The sequence below is a fragment of the Thermobia domestica genome, chromosome 3 (assembly GCF_964235325.1).
Source record: "Thermobia domestica chromosome 3, izTheDome1.hap1.1, whole genome shotgun sequence".
Classification (NCBI taxonomy): domain Eukaryota; kingdom Metazoa; phylum Arthropoda; class Insecta; order Zygentoma; family Lepismatidae; genus Thermobia; species Thermobia domestica.
Window position 1 is genome coordinate 257,471,435 of NC_137456.1, and position 18,803 is coordinate 257,490,237.

General features: G+C 35.6%; 1 protein-coding gene across 3 annotated transcripts in view; it reads right to left on the bottom strand.

Moving 5' to 3' along the window:
* Positions 1-18,803, bottom strand: part of LOC145681617 (uncharacterized) — a 164,471-nt gene that overhangs the window by 64,540 nt on the left and 81,128 nt on the right. For 2 of the 3 annotated variants that reach the window (XM_081753237.1, XM_081753239.1), the window contains exons 2-3: positions 1,404-2,442; positions 360-484 (exon numbers count right to left, since the gene is read on the bottom strand). In XM_081753237.1, coding sequence (XP_081609363.1) covers positions 360-365 — 6 coding nt within the window. In that variant the 5' untranslated portion in view covers positions 366-484; positions 1,404-2,442. The remainder of the gene's footprint in view (positions 1-359; positions 485-1,403; positions 2,443-18,803) is intronic. The other variant, XM_081753238.1, reaches the window with a different exon arrangement.

Here is an 18,803-nt window from a genome sequence, read left to right on the forward strand (position 1 = left end):
TTCTCTGAGTTACTGAATAGAGTATCATGATCATTTTAGAAAAGATTTCGGATTTTTTTTTTTTTTTTTTTTTTGAATGTCCAGGTTTTGCTCCTTTTTGGTCTAATTGCGTTGAACTAAAGGAAATATGATATAACGAATCCCTTAGTTTTCTTTATAAGTTACTAGCATGCTAATTTTTATCTTATTTTTCAACCTTATTTTTGAATCATTCTGTATATCAACGAAAGATTAGTCACATTTTTCACTAGTATCTTTAAACAAACTCAACTTAGTTCACTTATGTAAAACTGAGACCTTGGTTTACAAACTTTATTCTTATTCGTAAAATGTCAGAAAGGTTTTGTGTTAACACTTACGGTCATTTCTCTAGCTGCACACCTTCCAACTATAAATCCCTCTTCAACAGAAGCAATATCGGTTCTATGGGCGAACACAATATCAATTCTCTTGCAAGAGGAGCCTACGTCTCGAAAGCTTGCAACTGCAATTAAGAAAAAAAGCTATATTAGTAAATTTAATCAGGTTTCAACCATTAGTAAATTATATCGTCATTGAAAATGTAATATGTCGTATCGTTATGGAATAATCAACAATTGAATTTCAAATTCTATTACTTTATTCAACATATGCCTTTTCGTGATGCACCAGATCTTTTTTTTTTTTTTTTTCTTTCTTGAGATCCGCCTTTGCATTGACTTGGGATCAACACTGTCTCACTGTGTTTCATACATGGCCAATAGGACTTAGATTTTTAAGCCAAATACGTCAGGATAGAAGGCATATGAAGGAACACGGAAAGAAGGGACTTATCGACATTTTACATTTTTGTCAGGAGAAGCAGTTTAAAATGTCGATATGCGCCTTCATTCCTTGAATAGCTGTTTTTCTTGTGTAAGTTTCTCTGCAACGCGTCAGTTTTTTTTTTTACAACTTTCGTAGTGCATTTAGTAGAAACTAGCAACAACAGGTAGTGTCCATAACAGCTTTTTCGCAAAAATTGCAATGAGCCCCTTTTTCCGTGTACCCCTCATATTCCAGGTAGAGTAGGCCTATATTCGGTTACCCTGGTAATATAAGAAAGCTCGTTATCTTTCCGGAAGATTAGATGTCACAAAGCATCCTGAAAACGTTGAAGAGCAGGAATGGCAATGTAATGAATGTACGATACACTCAGGGCCGTAACTTGTGGGGGCAGAGGCAACTGCCCACCAGAGAAGCTCCCCGCCGTTCGAGGGGGGCCCACTTTAAGACAAAATTTTCTTACTCCATACACGATATGAACATGAAATTTGCCTACTGTATCTGTATATTTCTTTGATGATAAATGTAGCGGGTAAAAATCGTAATTATTTGTTCAAAATCTGTTCTTGATAATTACACAAATATAGTTTAATTCTCACCTTCTTGTTGTAGAATTATATGCCACGTTCTCCATGACTTCGATGGAAATCTTTACCACAAAAAGCTTCAATTTGCCCTGGACTGTCGAAAGAAATTTTATTTTCATGGCATCCAGTCAGGGATCCAGCCAATTGTATGTATTGTGTTTCTCATTGACCTTTTCACACTCTGGAGGCAACTTGAATCCTGCTATAGCTGATGGATACGCAGAAATGACTCAGTAATAATAGAGCGATTCATTTGTGATGAGTCGAATCAAACCACTTACAGACTGCTTGAGCTAAAAAAAAAAAAAAGAAAAGAAAAAAAATTGTCATCGGCTCAAAGTAGTCTAACCGAATGTAGCCAGCGGCTCACCACACGTGATTCAGTATACCTCTGCTCAACATCATATTGTTCTTAGACATGTTCAACAGTAACCTTCTAGTTTAGGAACATTATCAGATTCTTTAAATAGACGATATTCATCGTTTTCTTCGAACTGTATTTTCGCGAAACCAAATTCAGGAAGAACAACTTTCTTTGTTACTCTGAGAGAAGGCGGAAGTATATTCCGTTGTCAACAACTAGTGAAGCTCAACCACAACAGCAGTCCCACGAATAATCATTTTTATGGTCTTACTCTGTAAAAATGTGGACTGTCGTTCAGTTGCACTTTTGTGTCCTTACGTGTAGAGGAAAGAATTTTATATTTTACTCTCAGAGAAGACAGAACGTATCTTCAGTTCACTTGATTCAGGCCCAGCACACGGTTATTTGCCAACACAACAACAACTGTCCAATTCAAAAACCATTCATATCGTCTTCTCTGTCAAAAAGTGATGCCGCTATCCATCGTACTTTTATGCCACTACACACAAGAAGAAGAACTTCATTTTTTTTTTTTTTTTTTTTTGTCTGACACAAGGTGGAACGTATCTTCCGTTGCCAACTATTGATTCAGGCTCACCCGCTGCAACAGTTCCACGAAGAACCTCTTCACTGGCCTTTCCTGGAATAACTATTTCTCCTGTACTGAAGCTAAATTTATAATAGCACCTGAAAGATTAAGATGCAACTTTATTAGTATTGATATTGATAATAATAATTTCTTTTTAATAAATATTTCCATTTCTTACCCATAGTTGAAGAGCAAAGATCACTAGATTCGTATAAGACTACAATGTTATTGCTGTATCACGGGTCAGAAGAATCAAAGATAAAACATTTACTAATCAATATATCTCGTTGAGCTGAAGAAACATATCGGTGGGTGTAAATCTCCACGTATATTTTATAGAAAAATTATTTTTTGTAACCCTCGTACGTAACCTAATAATATGAAACTGATACTGAAGCAAGGGCGCCGATCCTGGGGGGCCGAGGCCCCCCCCCCCCAAAGCTCATGTGCGCCACCGCATTTTATTTATGAATATACAATATTTGGCATAATTTGAATTCAATTTGTCTTAAAATCCTCATATATGCCTTCTGCATTTGAATGAGCCCCCCTAAATTTACAGAGAAATCTGCGCCCTTGTACTGAAGTGTACCTTCATTAAGTTTTTTGTTTACGATACCAGCAAGATGAGAGTTTATAGTATGGTTAATGAAGTGAAGCTCTGATGTTAGGTTAAAATGAATTTTTCATTAACTTACAATACAGTAGATATTTAATATTTATTCTTGGGCAAACACTGGCATGAGTGTATTTAATGGAGATATGTTTGAGCGTGTAGGACAGGCTTTGTTTTTATTTCCCAGGGAGACGATTCATCTGGATAAGCCCTAGAAATAAGAAGCAAAATGTGTGAAAACGTACTAAGTCAGAGCAATTAAATACAGCTAACCTCATGCATAAAATACTGCACTCTTAGAAACAATCCACCAACGGCTCTTTTGATATTTTCAATTAGCATGGATATTTAAATATGCTCTCTCATGTCATAAATTTTACTGCGTAAGAGACTCTGGGTTTCTCAGCGTGGGGATCATGAGAGGGTTTCATGGGGGTCGCGAAGATAAGCCGAAGAGAGAATTAGAATCTAATACCGGAAAATATTTTTAAATATTATTTTGACCTTTGGTCTGGTAGCCATATTTTTATTTCTATACTTACTGTTAAGAACAAAAAAAAAAAAAAAAAAAAAAAAATAGGTCTACTAAACATTTTCAACAAGTAAACATTTTTCAAGAGTTTTTTTTTTTTATCACATGACCCAAAATGAAGTTCTAAAATTTTCGAACGGCCTCCATTTTGAAACAATATGACGGATCGGATTTGATATTTGTAATATGAATGAACTGATCAAATTTGGTTTTAATCCACTCGGTTTTAGGGACGTTACTGTATCCACTATATACAAGAAATGGGTTCTACTATTATAGAAGTAGATAAATATCGTGAGATCTGCGCAATAGATATATTAAAAATCCCACACAAGCTTATTGCAAACCAGAAATTATAAGGAGATCGCTGGCAAGAGGATTATAGTGATCGGGAGGACTCATGAAGCCACCAATCAGAACTGGTTTGACTCACGTCGGCACAATTCGTAGAGCCGCCTTTCGAACGCATACTTGAGAAATCATGAAACAACATAAGTGCACCAACAATGTTGCCAAACTTAGAGGACATGGCGAACGGGCGACAAAAAAAAAGCAGTTAAATATCTGTAACACGAACACTAAGAATTATTCGAATTAAACGGTTATAACAATAACAGAAAAATATGAAACAAAAACAAGAATAAAAATGAAATCTTTTAAAGAGTTTTACGTCCCACGGATATACCGGTTAGGCTAAAGGAGACGGTGATGATGAGAAATGAATGAAATGGTGCAATAAAGAAAGTGGGAGAAAACGGGAGAACCCCGAGAAAACCCACGAACACGGTGTTTGTTCACAACAAAGTCCACAAGGCGCGAGCTGGGATCGACCCAGGGATCCCAAGCACCGGAACGAAACTTATCGACAAACCCGCAACAACGTACCCTCAAGAGTAGCGTTTCTTACAGAAAAAAAAAATCGGAAGGCACACTTAGTATTCGGAGCTGCTCTGCTGGTATTATTATAGTGTAGATGTATTATTTTGTTCTCCTCCGGGGGGCACTTTTAGAGCTCGGGGGGGCATTGTCCCCCAAAAACATGTCCGGAAGAAACACTGATCAGATGTTCTCCGTAAAATGCGAGAAATGAGATTGACAAAATTTCATGAAGGGGCGTTTACTAGGGGATACACCCTCGCGTTGTATTGGGTGCTGAAATTGGTAGATCTAGGTCAAGCTTCACGACTCGTTGCGACCACTATAGTTGTCTGTGGGAAATGTTTGTTGAATTTTAGCGTTCCTTTTCAGCACTGTAGTTGTATGAGACGTTGAACTACAGCTTAAGGTGCAAGAATCTGAACCACTGTATTCTTTTCCTAATGGGAATCGAACCCGGGACAGTGTTTGTACCAAAAACACACGTACTAGACATTACACGAGTGGGAAGGGCACACACTGGAATCACAAGTAACATTGTTACGAGTACACTACGTGAAGCCATTTCCGGCTTTTATTAGAGAGATAAAGAGTGGGTATGAAATATATTTTCTTGGGACCCTTAATTTATAAATGATTACACAAACGTGAAAATCCTAAAAGAGGTAAAACGTATACTTAGTCCAGAGATCTTTTCTTTGTAGACGAATTGCTTCACGCAAATGCTCATAACGCCCAAATAATACTTCTTGTGGACTGTCTAATTTTTTGACAGAAATTCGTGATATACAACACCGCTATAATCCATGAAAACTGTGAGCATCACTGTTCTTTTTCGACTGAAAACGACCTAGTTTTTTTTTTTTCGGTCTTGGCTCATTGGGTGCTCGTCTTTTGTAAACAGCTGCTTTTTTAGAGTAATATTGCCGACAAACTTTTCCAAGATTTCCAAGATTTTTGCACTATTGGGTCCGCTTTTAACGCAAAATTTGGTACACATTCGTTGTTGCAAAATTAACTCCATTGCAAAAATCAAAACATGCACCCAAACAGATGTACTCAAAACTGCCTCACTTGTGACGTAAAGAAAACCAGAGATGATAGCGCAACTTTTTTTTTTCTGACACTGCCAGAATCTTGATTCGCTGTTGTTAGTGCAGCCCATAGAACACAATTTCAACGGAGAATATAGGGCGAAGTATGTCAGTATTTCTTGCCTGTGTCCCAGTCTTCAGTAACTGTTCAGAGGTGTGTAAATAAGCCTCTTCCACATAAACCTAACCTAAATTAGTAAGATAAACGAAACGAACAACACAAAAATAGAGTAGTCTGTTGGATACATTGGGTAGTTAACTGGCGTTTAATGTAAATTTTCACATTTAGCACCAAGGCTGTATGAGACAGTATGGATTTCTATCTGATAAAATACACCTAACCGGGATCGAATCCAGAGACACGCACAGATTGCGCATGCCAATCAATTGCCCACGAAGGAGTTCTATATTGGGTTGATATCTGGTTTGCCAATGAACTTATATCTTAACAAGACAGAGAATATATTGAACAAAATGTTGACATATCTAGTCTATATGATTCAATTGATACATGGTGTTGTGTCCCAAAATATAATAATAATAATAATAATAATAATAATAATAATAATAATAATAATAATAATAATAATAATAATAATAATAATAATAGATGCTTCTGAGCCGTATTACTAGCTTGGTTAATTGGAAGGCTATTTGAGACGTGAACCTACAATTGCGTTTGCTTTTGAATGTCAATACACTCCCACCGGCAAGAACCCGGAACGAATACACAAATGCGCACGCGCGCTTGTCACTACACCGGCTGAAAGCATGATTAGCAAACGTATTTACAAGTTTGATTCTAGGTCGAGACAATACTTTTGGTGTTGACTCAGCATAGTGAGGCAATGCAAGAGCCAGTGGTGTATTTAAGCGGGAGCTTCCGGGCTTAAGCCCCCAAAATTTAGTTTATATTTTAAAGTAAATGAAAAATCTTGCAGAATTTTCACATTTCCAGGAATAAAGTTAGCAAAGCCCCCGAAACAAAATTGTAAATACGCCACTGGCAAGAGCTATTATAGTTAAGATATAAGAAATTCTAGACTTAATGACGTCAGTTGTCAGTTGAATATACGTCACCTAATTGATTGTGTGATATCCATGGAGGGGATTTTAGTTTCAATTATAAATAATAAATTGGTATCCTTTATTCTTATTTCGACTCCTAACGAATATTCAGGCTTCAATAAAATATGGTGACCAGATTCTGACAAGCGAAAAGTAGGACATAAATATAATAGTATATGATAGTTTACTGCATCGGCACTACACATATCCTTATTTCATTTAGCGTTAATCGTAGGTTAATCAAACATTTCTGCTAAAATGAAAAGCACTGAACAAAAGTATTGAAGGAATTCAACACAACTTCAAATGTTTCGATAAATGATAAACAGTGATTTATTTTTATGAACGTACAGTGAAACTTCGTGTAGGTTGAAGATTTTTTGATTTTTGGAGCGTGGGATTGTTTTAAGGAATGAGGGAAAATTTAGACCGGCACGAGGGAACTTCTACTTGCTAACATCACTGTCGTAACTTCAAGTAGAAATCTTTCCTACCTTACCAATATCTCAACAAGCCCTTCTCACTGTCAGTAAAACTAATGTATTGCAAAACAATGGTTTATTGATTGTTCTCTTCACCTTATTGTGAGGAGTGTTATAAAACACAGCGGTTCATCATTAACGAAAAGAGTGCATGTCATTCAAAATGTTGTGAATAAAGAACGAAACATTAAAATATTGCAAATAAGGTACTGTAACTCAGGACATTCCACAGGACATTTTGAAAAAGAACATTTCTCGATTTTCTAGGCTCTTCGCAACACGTAGGACAGCTCTCTAAAAAAAAGTACTGTACTGCGAAAATCACTAGACCTACACGTCTGATCACCCTACAATAAAACCTATCAAATACTTGGTATCCTATACCTGAACATTTGCCTTCATTTTAATGATATATTTCTGTAAGTTTACATTCTAGGCTGTTAACAACATGCATAAATGTTAAATAGTAATTTGTAACAAAATCGTTTAGAGCATGTCCTTCATGTAATCTGTAACAGGAGACAAGTTTGGATTTCAATACGAATAGACAAATATCTCGTAATCCACTAATTAAAGCTAACTAGACTTGAGACTTTATTCAAATACATGTATTTTATTTTATCCAAGTCTTGGAAAAATACTGTATAGCAGGAACAATTTTTTTTAGAAACGTTGTCATGAATTGTAATCTGCTATCAGTTAGATGCCCCAATTGATAAGGCTTGGTACCCATTGAAAATTGAACCACGGTCTTTATAAGATTTTTTTTTCCTAATAAGCCATGATAGGATATGGGAATTATAACACTTCAAAAAAAAAACTTACCTCCGGCATAAGCCAATTTAATTTCTTCTGGTTGTATTGAATTACGTATAAAAGCAATAGCGCTGATAGTCACGATTCAATTAACTTAATTTGACATTTGTCAGCCGGATGATTCGTAAGATATAACATATATATTTTCTTATTTCCCCGGTAGAAAAAGATTATCATCATAAACAAACAATTGTATCTTATACGTTACTAAGCGGTTATTTTGATGGTAACCATTTCTCCATTGTTGTGATACTTTTTTTTAAAAAAAAAATAATAATAATAATGTTTAAAGAAAAAATGTGGATCAAGTACATCGCACGGTGATAACCGGACAGGATGGGTTAACAGGGGTAAACTGGCTCATGAAAAGGAGTGATGCCAACCCATGGAAAAAATTCCATTTTGTGAGATTTTTCCGACATTAATTTCTCGAAAAGGGATAAGGGAAATTTTTTGTCTCAATTGCTGCAAATATTAAATTTTTCATCCACAGCAAATATTCTCTATGGGTGGAAAGTAGAATAACGACCTCTTCATAATTTTGAAATCAGTGTTAGGCCTAATTGTCAAATTTTGTTACCGGAATACTGTATACATACTAGTGCAAAAGTAATTTGCGATTTCAAACAAATAAGCTCCAACCAATTTTTCGATTTGATTTTTGATTTAACGTTCCTCTCAGCAGCAATGCTATATGAGACTTGGACCTACAACTTAATGTGGGATCCGAACCATATGAGCTCCCACCGGGAACCTAACCCGGGTCTTCCACGCCAAAGGCACATGCGCTAACCGCTTAGCTGCAAGAGATCTCTAAAATAAGCTCCAAGAAATTTAAATTGTGTTCTGGTATTTTAAAAAAATACAAAGAATATAATTAATGGAAGAACATAAAACGCAAAATGAGAGATAAACAACTCTGAATACGTTCTACACAAAACGACTGGAGAATAAAACAGTTCTAATATTCTTACGTTCATTACAATACGATGACACAAAGAAATTATGTAAATACTAAATCCTGACGGCAAAATATACAGTACTTGCTTCTGCTAAAATTCTCAACGTCTCTTTCAATTAAAGAAAGTAGTAATTTATGAACTACTTGATAAATGTATAAGATCCAAGTTTACTCATACATTGAAGGAAATTTGTGACATAAAACAATTTCATTCTTTTTTTTTCTTAATTTTAATTTTTTATTTAGTATAACGTGGGAATTTCAAAAGCAAAATGGGAATTTCTGCCTCACTAGATGGGATTTTATAATGCTTCAGGTTGTCATCATTGACGAAAAAGACAGGGTAGAGATATTGGGAAGGCACCATACCCATTGCTTGGAAAAGGAGGTATTTTGTCATTCATATATAACTATTGCTATAGATACATTATGTTAGGTCTGTTGTATATCGATATATGAGTTTAGTTATAAAATAACATCATTTTGAAATAAAGATATTTCAAACAAGTGTATAAAGATTTTTTTCATTTAATACTAGCATTGATTAGCCGCTTCGCTGGGTTAAATTAATAAATAATAGTAATATGTTTCGTTAGTCAGTCCCTTTTTACTATTACTAAAGGACTCTTTGATATCGGTTATTTCCGATGACTTGTTTATATCCCCTCCCCTCCCGATGTTGCGGGGCACGGCATCGGAAGTGTCATTGTTTATCTCAGTAATCCTGAAAAATTATGAATTCGACACTGATATTGGTCATTTCGATCATTTTTATATACGTATCTCCCCCTCTTCAAGTTGCGAGGCTGAATTTGGATTTAAACGACATCAGAAGTGTCACTGTTCATCTCAGCGAACCAGAAAACTATGGATTCGACACTAATATTGATCATTTTCGATCATTTTTAAATGTTTCTCCCCTCCCCCACCTTTAAGTTACACTGTCAAAGTGATATGACAAATACCATCTCAGGTTTAAATTTCATCTAGGTTGTAAATTTGATCGACATCGGTCCGATGGTTCAAGAGTTAAGTTTTATTTATTTTTATATGTATATCTCCCCTACTATCCCCCTCCCCTAAGTTCTCTCGTCAAACTGAAACGATAAAAAACATCCCAGGTCCGAACTTCATCTATTTTGAAAAATTGGTCGAGATCGGTCGGGTGGTTCAAGATTAATGAAGTCACAAAGACAATCAATTTAATTTTTATTTTTTACATATATCTCCCCCCTACCCTACGTTGCACCGTTAAAGTTAAATGACAAAAATTATCCCAGGCTCAAACGTCATCTATGTTAAAAATTTGATCTCGGTTGAGTGGTTCAAGTGGTTAAGTTTTATTTATTTTTATACATAAACCTCCCTCTCCTCTAGGTTCTACCGTCAAAATGATATATATAAAAGAAACTTTCCAGGCCCGAACCTAATCTATGTTGAAAATTTGATCGAAATCGGTAGGAAAGTTCAAGGATTATGAAGTTTTATTCATTTTCATATATTTCACCTTCTCCCCTCCACCTCTCCTAAGATCGACCATCAAGGTGAAATGATGAAAACTTCCCAGGTTCGAACCTAATCTATGTTGGAAATTTGATTGAGGTCGATCGGATGTTTCAGGAGTTATTAACACACGAACATAGACACTTTTATTTTTATATATATTGATATTTGTATATCTCCCCCTCCTCCCCTCCCCTACGTTGCTCCGTCAAAGTGAAATGATTTAAAAAAACACCCTAGGCAAGAACCTCCTCTAAGTTGAAAATTTGATCGAAACTGGCTGTTTGGTTCAAGAGTTATTGTGTTTTATTAATTTTTATAATTCCCCCTCCTCCTCCACCCATAAGTTCTACCATCAAGCTGAATAGCTAAAAACACTCCCAGGCCAGAACTGCATCTACGTCAAAAATTTGATCGAGATCGGTCGGGAGGTTCAATAGATTAAGAGTCAATTTCAGTTTTATAATATAGATTTATGAACATTGTTATTATTAAGAAAAGATTCTTACATTAAGAAATGATTTTTTATCATTATTATTTATTTACCTTATTTACCTACAAGTCCTATTACGAAATAAATTTGCAAAAGTTTTCTGAATTCTGTGCTCTTTTCACACATTTTGTCTCTATTGATATTGTTGATTTTAGCGACAACATTTATATATTTCTGAGTTTATTTTAAAAAATCAGATATAGTTACATGTCCCCTAGAGTTTCGAAGGGTGTTCAGTTCTTGGAAGTACATGCCGAAAGATACTAATTTGCTCTCACATCTACAGTACATAATAGCCTAAGCCTATATTATTAATAAATAATAGTTTCTTTACTGTAGTTATTAAGGATAAATTTGTTTTATTTGATGTATAGTGTATATGTATATGTAGTGTGTGTGTGTGTATTTGAGACTGTGCTGGGTTGTCGGTGTTTTGCTTCTCCCTTATAATTGATCCCTTGCCCTTTCTTCTTCAGGGCTGTACCCACGAGGGTCAATAGGAGCAATATGTAAATATATGCAATATATACATCAAATTAAAATTCTGCACAAAGAATTTACAAATGGAACAAGTGAGACATTGAATATGATCTTTTCTCAAGCCGACCAATGGAGGCACTCGCGCCGGCAACACATCAGAAAGTTGGCAACCTGATAATGAAAATTCATTGTGTGAAAGTGTATCTTATAGTCCATGAACTAGATATTTCAATTTGTATTGTTTCGTCAATGATCTGGGAACATTCAAATTGGAAGTGAGCTGTCGATGGGTGTTTTATGGTTAATTAAATTGCAGTTTAGAGTTTGTGTCAGCGCCAAAGCTATTGGAGATAAGGATTACACCTTATGTGCTTTCACCGGAAATCAAATACCGCTCTCCCACGCCTAAGGCATGTGCACTAACCATATATCCACAAGGAAACATGTCATTTTTATCATTGCAGTGTTCGTTAAAAAAAAAAATTAATATCTTTGTACCAGAACAAACGTCAAAAATAGTGGCGGGTGATCAAATATTGGTTCATTGTTATGATCTTCTCACCAAACGGAAGTTGTTACAAACATACAGGTTGCCAACTTTTACGGAGTTTCATGTACAACACGTGGCTGAAAATAGCATGGACATTCTTTTTTATCTTATTCATTATAACTGGAAATATTCACAGTATTAATAAAAAAGAACTGATCAAATCATCAAATATATATATATATATATATATATATATATATATATATATATATATATATATATATATATATATATATATATATATATATATATATATTAATAAAGGTTGTGTAACAGTTTCGGCAATGCAACAAAGTAGCTGTTATACATTTATTTATTTATAATAGTCTCATACAAAGCCAAACTCCATTTACAAAGGTGACATTTGTACCATTAGGTGCTTTGGTATTTTTAAACAAAACAAATGTCCTCCTCTCATGGAATTCATGGTAAAACATTGAGTATAACGGAAATTATACGTCAAGATCATAGGGTCATTCTTAAAGATGAACAAGGAAAAATGACGCACATGGCAGAAGAACTGCTGCTTCATCTTACTACTTGTATTCACATGTCTTATAAAATGCATACTACAATCAGGTAATACGAAACAATAAGGTTTAAATCACCCACTATGCATTCTCGCCTATTTCAAAACGTGAAGGGAAATGTCCTAGCTGCGTAATATTTCCCACTAATGAAAAGTATCAAGTAGCCAGTGACTGATCACTTCAGTAGGCAAAATGACTTTATCTATTCAAGGGAACCAGATTTCTTTATACAAATAGAGATATGAAAGGTAGTGGAAGTTACATTGAAAAGTATATACTATATGCTTCATTTTAAGTTTTTATTCAAGTAGATAACTTATTCAGTCTTGAGCATTGCATTTGACATCTGATATAGTCTTCGAAGTAACACTGGATCAAAGTATATATGACAGTCTCCACAGTACAATCGAGACGTTCTATTGGTCCCCAACCGGCTTCCTTTGTACTCAAGCAGAAAATTTACCCTAACCGCCCTCATAAATAACACTCCAAATAATTCATAAACGGCACGTGTTCGGTGTCGAAGTAATACGTTGTTGCCATCGCTAAACTTTTATTATCGATGGATACATTATACAATAATAATAATAATAATAATAATAATAATAATAATAATAATAATAATAATAATAATAATAATGAAACACAACAACTATTAAAGGAATTCAGTATAATAGTATGGACAGGGGCGGTTAAGGATTGATTTCTAAGAGTGGCAAAGAAAGATTGTATTTGTTTCTCATTGGGCTTTTGCGGCACTGCCTTGCGGGGGGGGGGGGAAGGACAGGGCGAACCACTTAACATGTTTGGTTCGTACAAGCGTTATAGTTATGGAAGTTACATAATATTAACAATATGCTATATTTAAGAGTAATATAAGCACATATCATGAAACTAATGATTGATTTCTTTTTTCTCTTCATTACAACATATCCAAATTGAATTCAAATTAAATCAAATATTTCAGTTTAACATCCCACAATTATGCCCTTCAAGCTAAAGGAGACGGAGGGAGGAGGATGCAATGAAAACAAAAGTAACGAAAAAACTAGATAAATCTGTCTTTCTGCCAAGACTACTGAAGAATCAGTAAGCAAGAGGGTGAACATTCCAACATCGCTGTCTTTTTCAGAAGGTCAACTAGTAGTCCACCCTTAACTGGAAGGACATGTTGAATTATCCTTCCCATGTAACAAAGAAACACGCGGTTTCCTTCAATAGTGTTCCGCTTCCTTTGTAGCCGCCTGGGGACGGTTTGAGCGATTTTACTATACAAGAAATATTTCATTAAGCAACATGCTCCAGTAAGTCTTTGTTTTACGATGTCGTGAACACTATTAATAACCTGACATGGTAACAGAGAAAAGTCCACACTACAATTCCATCATCACAGTATTTCATGGTAGTCATGATACATTCTGTTAGTAGCTGTTAGCTGGAAGACGTCATATTTACAAACATCTAGTTGACTAAAATAAAAATATAGCGCCTTATGCAGAGTCGTTTTGACATATGATTAGTGTCATACTAAAGGACTGACTACTGCAGGAAACATATGTTAGTCGAACTCTTTAGTATGTCGCTAATCACACGTCAAAACGACTCTGTATAAGGCTCATAATCTTTAATTCATGACTCCCGAGAATTGAGTTTTACTTTCTACCGTCAAAGTCCAACACTGTTAAATTTTGCTGAGATATTCGAGTTAATCAGGTTCCATGATCGAAGTTCTTATGCAGACTCACACTTCCCACAACACTGCATGAAATTCCATTGATCATCCTCTGTAGCCATATTTTCCGAATCTTACATTGAATGCTTTCCGGTCTCTAGGGCTATTTTCTTGACTCATCAAATATATGCATCATTTTAATAATGTTGCTCTATCTTCCACTCCCTAGCTTGTGAACGCCATACAAGATCTGGGCTAGTTGATCCTTGTAGTTATCTCCCTGCTAGAAGTTCTAAAAGACAACAATGATGCTCTTAGTCGATTAAGCCCTCTTCACTATAAACCACTGTACTCTGAACTGCATATCTACGTATATCTCCTGAGCCAGTGCTGAAAGAATGTGTCCACTACAACATATTTATTCTCTGTTGTAAAGGTGTTCTAATAATTCTTGGTAATTAGTACATCATTGAGGAAAAAGAATTGTCTTCCATGATTCCGTGTTTAAACTACACCTAATTAATTCATATACTAGTATTATCAAAGGTAATATTAAACTACTTACGATAAGAATTAATGTCATGTAAATCCTGTTTTGTTTATTCAACTCGGTACCACTTCAGTTGGTGGCGAGAACACATAGGTTTAAAAGCCACTTAAAGAACTTTTCAGAGTTTCTGTAATTTTGAAAAAGTTATTTATATTAGTATTTTAAAAAAGAATTAGAATCTCACTTAGCTCAATGATTTACTTACTTATGGGAACGTGGCACAGTGGTAGAGCGTTCATCTCTAGTGGATTGGGTCCCTGGTTCAATTCCAGCTCCCTGCAAATGGAATTTGTGGCGAACAAACACAGTGTGTGTGAATTTTCTCGCCGTTGTCCGGGTTTCCTTTCACTTTCTCATTCAATCCTTTCCTTTCATTCATATATCATCACCATAAACGTAGGACGTAAAATTAAAATATTTAATTTCATGTTTTTAATGATTTATGATTTTTAATGATTTCAGAAATTCATTCGATTTGTTCATATTTTAAAGTAAAATTGTAATGTAAACATAAGACGTAAGATTGATACTACGAAAAACAAATAGATAAAAAAAATAAAACAACTTGTAACATCACACCAATCACAACTTTGGCGTTTCTGGAACGTAAGCAGCTATTATCTGCAACGTATTTGGCTATTTTCTTCCGTAAGTAGGAAATATTGTTGGAAACTCCATGGGGAAAATTTAAGAAACCTTATTTTTCTCGATTGCAAGAATGTTCATTTATATTGATAAACGAAAGTGCTAAGAAACGGGAACAAGGCATCCTTTGTTTCACATCACCATAAGTTTGGAATGAATAAGATCTCCGTCCTGGAATAGTAGTATTTGGTTGGTTGAAATGTTCGATTTTAGGCCTGGTAGAAAAACCACCCTCTGTAACGCAAACAGGGCATACACTGAGGCCCGCCGTTCAACGCCATAAATTCCATAATATAAGCAGGCTGTGGTGCCCAGCTAATAAGGAGGAAGTATGTTGTTGATCAGAGTAGTGTGAAAGTGTATCATGGAGAACAATAATTTTCGTTTACGAGTTCAAACTGGGACATTCAGTACATCCAGAGACATAGAGGGTGTATTCGGGGCAAGACTATCGAATGAATGTACTGTTCGCCTTTAGTTTATCAAATTTCATTCCGATGACACAGCATTGCAAAATGAGTGCCATGGGACCGATCGACATAGTGTTCGGATGAGTTCCTCAGGAACACTGTGGAAGTTTCTGTATCACTGCAAACGAGTTAGGTGCATCGCTGTCTTGGAGTGTGCTTTCGGTGGCTGTATGCAATTGGACAGTAGTTGACACTGGCCAACAAGAATCGCTGTCTTGGAGTGTGCTATTTTCTGAAGGTAAGGCATAACGGGAAGATTTCTTGAACCACTTCGCTTCGGCAGAAAGGACATATCCTTTTCAGTCTCTTTCCAGCAAGAAAGCACTTTGGTGTTGGTGTACTAATCCGCCGAAGTGTGACAGGTAAGTGGAGCATATAATTCCAGATTCGGATGTTCTCTTGTGTGTATGTTGGACAATATTTTACTTTTCCTAAATTTGGATGGTTGCTATTGCACAAAGACAAGATCTAACAATCCAGCCATTGTGCTGATTACGACAGGCCGAACTGTTATTTTGATGTGCACTTCTTATTAAGAATACCTAACATGTATGTTCGATCCATATAAGGGCTCCTTTGGTAGACGTGAGATATAAGGTGTTTCTATTTGCCCGAAAGTAGAAGTCACTCCAGATAAATCATCCTACCAATATTATTTTTCTTGTAAACTTCGGGCAGTGAAAGTATTTGTACCACATAACATAATTTTGCATATACATGCATATTTACAAACCACGTGCGTTGTATAAATCGGAGACTTCTGTATTTATTTTGAGAAATAAGATGCCGAATTTGTTGTGAAATCGATTCCCAAATGAAGTTATAGTTTGTGTTCGGCATGGATGTGAAAGTAGTACCTAGAAGTTTTAAGGTTGGAACAGCTGCAAAGGGTAATGAATTCTCATTACAGAGTTATGAGGTTCAGTTCGCAAAGTATAACATCTTCGGTTTGCTATAATTTAAGGACGCAAAACTGAGGTAGCTAAATTGATGGACAACTTGTATGATGTGGTTGTATTGTAGTTGAGTTGTAAAATTGATGGTTATATCATGTACAAATGGTAGGCTGTGACATTACGAAACGCATGGAGATTTTCTTTTTGGAATTTGGAAGGTTTTTATAACAAGGAGTCAATCGGTAAACCAAAAAGGAGCATCGAAAGGGGGCAACCTTCTCGTACATCAGGCCATATGTGAATGGGATCGAAGATAAAGCCGTTAATGTGAAGTTGTGGGTGTAGGAACTTTTATACATGGCTGTAACCATGTATAATTGAAGAATTCTTCTGGAAACTGATAGGCCTTGAATACTCGAAACAAGTGATCGAGCGAGGTACTTTCATAGTCTAGCGAGAGCACACTAACCGATGTACGATTAAATTGCAAATAACCAATGATATCCAGAATTTAGAGAGAGCATAAAAGATGCTGACGGTAGGGTGGAGAGCTGTCTAATATTTGGTGAAAAGGTCTTCACATATCACTTTAAGTCGTATTGCCAAAACTTTAATGAATATTTTAAAGTCGGTATTCAGCAGTGTGATTGGACGAAATTGTTTGTTGGGTGAGGCATTTCACTTTCGGCACCAAAACGATTACACCAACGATTTATAAAATATATAGCCTTTGCAGGAATTCATTTAAAAAATAGTTAAAACGTAGTAAAATAAAAATTATGACCACAAGTGTTTGTAAAATGTGTAATCAAATTCGTCTGATATAGAATCTGAATTTAAATTACATGAATATTTTATCAGAGTAAAAAGCTGCTATTATAGAGTCAAAGTTGACAGTGAACGTCAGGAGGTAGTACATTGAAATACGCATCTAGGTTAGGAAAATGGTAGGAGAGGCGGAATGTTGGGTACTAATTTTGTAGTGAAAAAATTGTAGTATGGCATCCACCTTGCTAAATTCACCCCGTGTGTCGGTGGCGAGGTTTCTGGCACGGGCATCTGGTAAATACACCGGTGATATCAATATCACAGAAAACACGATTGAAATAAGCACCCACGAATATACTGTATTATGTCTATTTGTCGGTAAGAGAAGTATGATATCTTCGTTGTACATAGTTTCTCAAGCGAGGCGGTTCTGTAATTCAGAGGCGAACACGATGTAATTATTATTTACCCTTCACTGGCAACACATATACCTCAACTGTAATGTAACCATTTTATGTTGGACACTAAAATCTCTTTTCTCTATATAATAACTGTTCCTCTGCAATGGTCGCCAAAGTTGGCAATAGCATTGTACTGAGGTAAAAAGTCAAAATTTTGGAAGGTGGCTTTTTGAAGCAAAAGAAAACCAAAATCATTCTGTATAACAAATTATTTAAGATGCAAACGTTTGTTGCCATCGTTTGGATGCCGTTGATGGTTAGAGTACACTAGATCCACGAGTTAGAGTGAACAATGTAACTAACAACAAAGGACGGGCACTACCAAAGAAATAGAACCAACAGAATGAGCCAACTCATTTGTTATTATGGAAATGGTTAGTGCTCACACTAGAAATATTCAGAAATTGTTCAGTATCTCGATAATGAAACAAGCAGATTGTACAGTAATTTGCTAGTCTACTCTTAGCTGTTGGATTCTTCTTAATAGGGAAGATAAAATGAGTACACTCGTACAATTGTAAAAAGGTGTCACTTTCCACAGGTGACGTGACGATGTCCGTGGAGCTGGGAGTCGTGGGGACCTGGAGTTGATGTATGCACAAATATCGTGCGAAATGTACTTGCATATGCCTAACATTCTTCTATTTGTTTGTCGAAAAAAAAAAAGAATTAAAATTTTAAGTTACCTTTTTTTTTACCTCTATTAAAATTTATTTAGAAAAAATTGATAATTCTATGAAATATCTTCCTTTAAAAGTGCATGAGATATACCTGTTGGGTATTGTTCTCTAATTCCTTAATTTTCTCTAGTTTTAGTAAACTTTATTAAGCTAAGATTTCTTTAAATAAGTTGCCTGTGGCAGACAGAAGGGTTAGTCCTCACTAAAAGCGTCCTCTGTCAACCTTAACTTATAAAGGGCATTGACTCACTACATCAAAAGCCCTGGCTACAACCCTATTTCGTGTACTCCCTTAAATAGGAGATGCACTAAAAGG